This window comes from Chinchilla lanigera, unplaced genomic scaffold (genome assembly GCF_000276665.1).
Source record: "Chinchilla lanigera isolate Chin_1 unplaced genomic scaffold, ChiLan1.0 scaffold00049, whole genome shotgun sequence".
Classification (NCBI taxonomy): Eukaryota; Metazoa; Chordata; class Mammalia; order Rodentia; family Chinchillidae; genus Chinchilla; species Chinchilla lanigera.
Genome location: NW_004955450.1, coordinates 389599 through 397410, shown reverse-complemented (window position 1 = coordinate 397410; position 7812 = coordinate 389599). Strand labels below are relative to the sequence as shown.

The following is a 7812-nucleotide window of genomic DNA, read 5'->3' as shown; positions in this document are numbered from 1 at the left end:
ATCTCGTGGATGTCATACCACAGACATCACACCATGCACATTGTCCATGAACATCACATTTCAAAAGTCACACTGTGACATCACACCATGGACCCCACACCATGGACCCCACACCATGGACACTAGACAATGGAATTCACACATAGATAACTCATCATGGATATCATATCACAAATGTCATACCACAGATATCACACATGGAAGTTTCATTGTTGATGTCACATCATAGAAGTCATACCATGGGCTTTGGACCATGGATATTACACATGAACATTATGCTATGGAAAAATACATCATGAACCTCGTGCCACAAACATCACAAGAAGTTACACATGGAAACCTGAGTGGGGACCTCAGTGTGCTCAGGGACAGAGCCTGGGAGGTCCAGCCTGCCCCCTTGGTGGGTCCCAGAGCTGCAAGGACATAGAAGGACACTCCATTGTCAAGGCACTGTGTCTGTTTATGGAGCTGATAGCATAAGAGATCAGGAGGAGAGCAGGACTTTAATGCACATGGAAGGAGATAGTGGGGACTGTGAGTGTCACAGAGAAACAGGAGGTGGGATGAAGCTGTGCTGGCCTCTGTGTCCAGTGGGGAGGCCATGGAGTCACTCTTGTTTAGGACAATCCTGTAGGTTGTGTGGGTGCTTAGCCAGCAGGAGCTTGACCCTTGGCCAGGGAGCTGGGGAGGCAAGGGCAACAAGGGGGTTTGAAGAAAGGGAGGGAGGGAAGCTGCCCACTGGACAGACAGGCTTCTGGTTAGAGGGTTAATTGTGAAAGTTGGGAAGATGTAGACTGACCATAAACACATCCTGGACACCAAAACAGAACTGACTGCTCCAGAGAGGCCCCCACTTCCCCTCTGTCTACATCCGCTGGAAAGGCCTGAGTCATGAATCCAACCTTAGTCCCTCCCAGTTATCACAGTCTTCTCCATCCCAGGACCCCAGAGGCCTCTCCTGACACATCAGGAGGATGGGCCTCTCTCCTCTGAATCTGTGTCCCTAATCTCCAGGAGGACAGACTCCCAACATCCACATCAACCAGCCTAGACACAACTGGCCTTGTCTACAGACACTGAGCAGCCATGATGATTGTTCACTTGTCCAACTGTGTGAGCCCTGTTTGTCCTCCCCATTCCTTTGCTCCCCCAACTCTTCATCCCAGCTCTATTCTTTTCCTGTCCCAAAAGCTATCTGCCCTTGCACCTGAGCATCTGTTCTCCTCTCCTGCAAATATCTCTCCATCTCTATGCCTCCTGCCTGCCCCTCTTGCCTGGGATCATATCCTGTGGGGACAAACCTTCTCTGATACAAGTGATATTGCTGTGAACCTTGGAACTTGGAGGTGGGGTGGATTGGGTGAGACTCCTTGGGTGTTGGGATGAGTGGGTAAATTTTGACTCCTGAATTAAGCATTAGGGGATGAATATGTCCCCTACGTGTTGGTATGTGGAAATCCCAGCCCCAGGCCTCAGAATGTGCTGCATTTGGAGACAAGGTCTCTACAAGGGCGAAGTGGACATAATCCTGTCTATGTCCTCATAACAGAGGAGATTAGGACACAGAAAACAGAAGGGCCACAACATGTGCAAGCTGAGGAAAAGCCTCAGGATAAACAACCCTGCCCACACTTTGTCCATTGCCTCTAGCCTCCAGTGCCGTGTGTTGCTCAGTCACTTACGTCTTGTGTCATGGCAGCCCAAGGCTGAGAGATCAAACTCACACTTTCCATTTGACATGGTTGGTACGGGAAGCTCTGTCTGGGTAGCCTGAGATGGGCCTGCCCTCCACATCCCCCAGAGTGACAGGGGCAGGCCTGGGCATTGCCCAGGTGAAAGAAAGCCTAAGGCAGGAAAGGTTGAGTGCCCGGGGTGGGTGGAAGAGAAGGCTTGGAGGCTTCATATAGCCCCCAGTGTTGTTCACCTATGCCTGGGCCTGAGTACATGAGACCACAGAGAGGTACACAGTGTTTAAAGGATGTTTTATTGCCGTTAAAGATGAACTTACAGGATATCATAGGATCCAGAATACTACAAGCAGAACAAAGCTACAAAGCTGAACCGACCTGTCCCTTGGGCTTTTCTGAAGCACGGGGTACTGTCTGCTTTCCTTTCTTACTTGTGTCTTTCTTCCAACTAGAGGGTCTGGCTTGGCATTTTCCCCATGCTGGATAAGACCATGGCACATGGACCTTCTGTCCAGTGCCAGCCAAACCCTGGCTCCTGGGTCATTGGGCTCTCTCTGTGGATACCTTGTCCAACTGGGGGTTCCTGCTTTCAGTGATCTGGAGTGGACATTGGTCCTGTAGGACATGCCTGGTTGAGCCCTGGTGCTTTCAGCAGCCATCAAGCTGTGCCTTGGTTGGGACAGGTGCTCTTGGGCCTCCTCTGTCCGTGAGAACCAGAAGGCTGAGTCTGGCCTGCCTGTGACCTGCCCACCAGGCTTCCTGGAGGTGTGGATGGTGGCAGCCTTCCACTTCTGCCCCTACTGTGGTTCTGAAGCCACCAGATAGCCCAGATCTTCCCTTGAGTGCCTCCCAGGAGTGGCACTGGGCTTCCAGGGGGAGGTGGTAGTATCCTGAGCCCAGTTCTTTATCACCAGTACAGAGAGGCCTGGGGTGGTCAATCCCTATGGGTTGGACCCAGCAGTGTGCAATGTGGGCCACGAGGAGGGACAGTACTCAGGGTCCACATCAGAGGACACATGAGGGAAATATGAACCATTGCTCAAGGCCCCATCCATAGAAATGCCCAGCACAGGCCCTCTAGGCTTGGGCTGGTACAGTCCATCGGGGTGACTGTCAGCAGCCCTTTCTAAACCTCTGCTGAGGGCCACTGATCATGTTTGCCACGCTAAGTACAGCAGTCTCTCTGGAGGGTCTCAGCCTCACGTTTCTCTGAGATGCCCTGTGCTGGAGAGGCTGGTGTTGACAGGGCTGTCTCCAAGGCTGGTCTCCACCCAGATGGACATGGCCAATGCTGGTCTCTGCCTCCTCTTGGGTGACCACCCTGCTCATAAGGCAGGGATGTCCTGCAGAAGGAAGCTGCATCTCTTGTCTCAGCCAGGGTCATGGAGACTGCTCCAGGGGTGGCGCATGTCCAGGCTGCTGAGGCTGGGCGCACCTGCTATCCACGAGTCCTCCAGAGCGGGGAGGGTGGGAGCGCATGGTCACTGAACCACAGGGTCAGAGAGGCAGCGAGGTCAGAGGAGTGTGTGACCTGGGGCTGAGCTGCTGGAAGTGATGGATGGGATCCTGCAAGGGCCTGGGAAGCCTGAGCCCTTGAGGGGTAGGCTCTAAGCCCCCTGCCCGATCATGTTCCTGTAGTCAGGGGCGATGGTCTGCTTCAGGTCCATCACCGAGGAGAAGATCCACTTCACCTGCAGGAAGAGTGAGTGAGTAGTCATGGCACCATGGGATGCCACCACAGCCAGTGGGGCCAGGGGACAGCATAGGGACAGGCTTAGGGCAGTGGGGACAGGATGAAGATAGAGCAGATTAGGGTGGAGACAAGGTTGTGGCAGGTTTGAGAATAATTTTTGGACAGATTTGGGGACAGTGCAGGGACAGCATGGGAACAATATGCAGATAGCATAGGAAAAACAGCATGGGGACTCATGGGGGGGACAATATGAAAAAAATAGCACATGTTATCATAAAGACAGTGTGAGGATATAATGGGGACAGGAATGGGAAAGCAGCATGCAACATCATGACGATAATATGGAGAAAAGATTTGAAAAATAATATGGGATGTGAAGATAGGTGGGGGCAGCATAAGGGAAACTGCATGACATCATGGAGGCATTGTGGGGACAGTATGGAAAAAACAGCTGGGGATATTGTGGGTACATTGTGGAGACACCATGGGGACGGCAAGGGTTAGTGTGGGCCATTGCAGGGACACTTAGGAGACAGTTTGAGGACCATATGAGAACAATGTGGGCCACTGCGGGGACAGCACTAGCTAACAAGGGGTGTTATAGGACAGCAAGGGCAGCATAGGTATTGGGGGCAGTGTGCCAACCTTGAAAAGGGTCACCGTGGCGCTGTAGCACACGCTGAGCAGGAAGAGGGTGATGAAGATGGTGATGGTTGTCCACAGCCCATCCAGCTCCCCATCCTGGGCCTCGGCACAGCTCTCATCCAGGTCCAGCCCTGGACAGGAGGGGATGGTCAGTGTGTATCCCTCAGCTGCGCCCAGGCCTCTCCCTGCGCAGTGGTGTGGGTTGCTGGGAGCCCAGAGCAGAAGTGCCAGCTGTGCCTACTCGGGCCAGCTCTCCTTGGCTGCCCTCCCCAGACAGCAGCCTTGGGTCCTCTAAGTGTTTTCCCTGGACTCAGGCTTATCCAGACACTGCATGTGGAATGACAGGCGTCCAGAACTGTGTGGACCCCTCTAGTCCTCACCATTAGAGTGGTTGGGCAGTGTCAGGGTCTGGGACACCACGGGCTGTGGCTCTCTAGTCTGCCTGCTCTCTGGTGCATAAGACAGGTGTTGGACAGGTGGTAGGACAAAGGTGGTGGTAATGGTGTATCCCCATATGGTTTGGGAGGAGGCCTGAGTGTCCAGGGTCAGTCGGGTATGGGGAACTTATGCGTTGGGGATGCTGCAAGGGAGCTGGTCAGTGTGTACATGGTGAGGTGTGAATGCACGGGTGGGGTGGGTGCTGTGGAGGCTGCCTGTGGGCCCAGGGTGTTAGGTGTATGCACATGTGCATGGATGTCCATAGGTGTGTGCTGTCGGTGTGGGCTGGGGCTGCTTAGTAGCCTTGTTCTAATGGGTCTGAGGTTAGTCCCTTTGTGCAAGGCTCAGTGGTTTCCCACGTATCTGGACCATCCTCCTTTGGGGTGGTCAAGGCAGTGCCTTAGCCACTTGGGAGCACAGGAGTGAGTGTCTTCAGGGATGTCCAGTGTCCCCGTGGGTGGACAATATCCCCAGGGGTGGCTAGCTTCCCCATGTTTGGGCAGTATACAGTGTCCCCTAGGGTGGCCCTGTGCAGGTGAGTGGGTCATGGAGGTCCTGTCCCATAGGCATGGCCTGTAGTCCCTGCAGCGGACAGAGACCCTAGGACAAGGATTTGAAGGACCAGACAGGCTGTTACAGAGGCAGGTCTTTGTGTTCCTTCCCTTGGGGGTCTGTAGGGAACTGATGGCAGCTTGAGATGGGCCCTGGCAGAAGGACAGCTAGGTTATGCCTGTCCCTGTGAGGGCAGACACATGCTGTGGTACTCTCATGCAGACCGCTGTCTGTCCCTAATGACTACAGCGCAAGATTGGCCCCTGCATAACCCAGAGCCCATTGCCTCATGGCACAGGTTCTCTGCCTCAGAAAGAACCAGGACAGTGTCGCAAGAGCCCAGGCAGTGCTGGGTGCTTTATTTACATGGGTGTTGGGGGACAGGGTCCTGCAGGACTCAAGAGCCCACAGGCTAGTGAGGACTTGCTGGGCACAGCACTCATTTACCCGGAGACCGGGAGATGGTCTTCTGAGTGATGTGATTGTGCAGGCCTTCGTGCATCACGGAGCAGGTGAAGACCTTTCCAGAATCCCACACGCTCTTGTTCACAGTGAGCTTGCTGTAGAGGAAGAAGGTTTCATCAGTGTCCAAGACAGCTGGGGTGTTCTTGTAGTGTGAATGTCCATTGGTCTCCCACTCCACATGGATGTCTTCAGGGTAGAAGCCAGTGACCAGGCAGGTCAAACTGACTTTGTCCATGGACAGCTCCTCTCGGTGTGGGGGCAGAAGGTATATGTGTGGGCTCTTGGGTTGTCCTATGGAACAAAAGGTCAGCACATGTTCAATACCAGGATGGATGGCTGGCCAGGGAGGCTCTATCCGTTTTAACCCCAAGGGGCCGTCCAACTTCCCACCTGCCTGCACTGCATTCTCACCTCTGGCTTTGGAGATGGTCTTCTCAATGGGGGCTGGCAGGGATTTGCTGCTGACCTTGCATGTAAACTGTCTGCCATTCAGCCAGTCTTGGTGCAGGATGGGGAGAGCACTGACCACACGGAATGTGCCATTGAACTGCTCCTCCTGGAGCTTTGCCTCAGCTGTGTTCATCTGTTTGTCATCCACATACCAGGTGAACTCAACCTCGGGGTCTTCCTGGCTCACATCTACCACAACACATGTGACCTTGGGGGTCAGGGAGATCATAAGTATGTCCTTGGGCTTTGGGGGGAAGATGAAGACAGATGGTCCTCCCAGGAGCTCAGGAGCTGGTATGAGAGACAGAGGAGACAGGTCAACATTGGGACTCACCATCTGACATGACCTCCTATAGATGTTTACCCATCTCCTGGGTTAGGGGAGGAGGATTGGTAACTCACCTGGGCACTTGGGACAGGGCTTGCAGTGGGAGCCAGGCTGGACCTCTGCAGAGAGAAGGCTGGGGTTACTGGGGTTGGAGGAGAGAAGACGCTATACCAAGGAGGGGAGGGTTTGGTCCTTGGGGGTGAGCTTAGTCAGGCCCAGGCTGCCCCAGGATAAGGCTCCTAGCAGGCCTGAGGCCAGCTGCCATCTCTCTGTGTCCCATATACAAGTTGTCCCGCCTGCACCCACCCTGGGCCTGGCACAAGCCAGCAGAAGACATCTCCCTGAACATGGAGGTCAGAGGCCTCCACGCAGGAGCCAAACAGGAGCTTCCTGGAGTCTATGGTAGATACCATAGACTGATCAGGACAGCTGACCACACACTTGTCTTCCAGGGCTCCCATATCTCCTTGGGAATTGTCCTCACCAACATCCTTGTCCACCGTGGTGCTGCTGGCCGGGTGGACTACATGGCAGGTGGCCTTCTTCTGGCTGGAGGGCACAGTTACCATGCTGGTGAGGGAGTACAGGCCTGACCGAAGGACAGCCGGGAAGGTGTGCACTCCGCTGGTCAGGGCCCCTGAGTTCCATGTCACTGTCACTGGCTCGGGGAAGTAGCCCTTGACCAGGCAGCCCAGGGTATTCATGGAGCCAGATGTGTCCACACAGCCGGAAGCCAGAGGGAAGACGGAAGGGGGCGTTGTGCTGGCTGCAAGGAAAAAGGTACCAAGTGATTCGATGTTGGACATAGCTGACCCTGGATCATGGAGGACCTCTGCCCTTGGCTTCCCATTGTGTAGGTGCTTTACAAGGTTTAGGCAGGGTGCTGGGTATGTGCTTGTGGTCCCTGGAGCCCCCTGTCCTGTTCTACCTGCCCACCTTAGCTATCCTTCCCTGTAAACTCTGGGCCAGGCCAGCCCATTGTCTCTACAACCCCACAGTTGACCCTGGACCACAGAGTATCCTCTGTCCTTGGCTCTTCAGGATCTGGGTGCTCTGCAAGATCCAGGCAGAGTCCTGTGTCTAGGCGTTTGGCCATGCCTGTCCACCACTTGGCCCATGGGCCTGGCCCCATCTGCCTACCTTAGCCAACCTTTCCCAAAAGCTCCAGACAAGTCCAGGCCATTGGCTTCCTAATCTCAGCCCATCCTCAATATGCTTCCAGCATGCTGCAGCCCCAGGTCTCCAGCGGGGTCTCTGTGCCTCTCTGCAACCTCCTGCCCCTGCTCCTGGACAGCTGTCTTCATCAGCCCAGTCAGCACTCCATGAACCACTAGAGCTGGTGAAGCCCAGGGCCTGCAGCCCTTTTATGGCTCTGCTTGTGTTTCCCCTGGGGTCTTGCTGGGACCCAAAGGTCCTTGCCCATATATGACCTCCTGTGGATGGCTGCCCTCGCTTGTGTCCCCATTCTTGGGTCCTGTGATCTCTGCCAGCCACAATGTTGTCATTTAGCTTGGCCCTGCCCTGGTGAGAGTCCCCTCCTTGGCATGGGAACA

At 54.6% G+C, this 7812-nt stretch overlaps 2 gene segments (V, D, J or C); both read right to left on the bottom strand.

Moving 5' to 3' along the window:
• Positions 1-1970: 1970 nt before the first annotated feature.
• LOC106149568 lies at positions 1971-4957 on the bottom strand. The segment is given in 3 exon segments: positions 1971-3379; positions 4027-4263; positions 4883-4957. Coding segments are annotated over 3 exon segments (396 nt in total).
• A 386-nt stretch (positions 4958-5343) lies between these two features.
• On the bottom strand, positions 5344-7025 carry LOC106149604 (the record flags this gene model as incomplete). The annotated part of the segment is given in 4 exon segments: positions 5344-5772; positions 5893-6222; positions 6334-6378; positions 6744-7025. Coding segments are annotated over 4 exon segments (974 nt in total), but the record flags the coding sequence as incomplete, so codon positions are not given.
• Between the last annotated feature and the right edge of the window lie 787 nt (positions 7026-7812).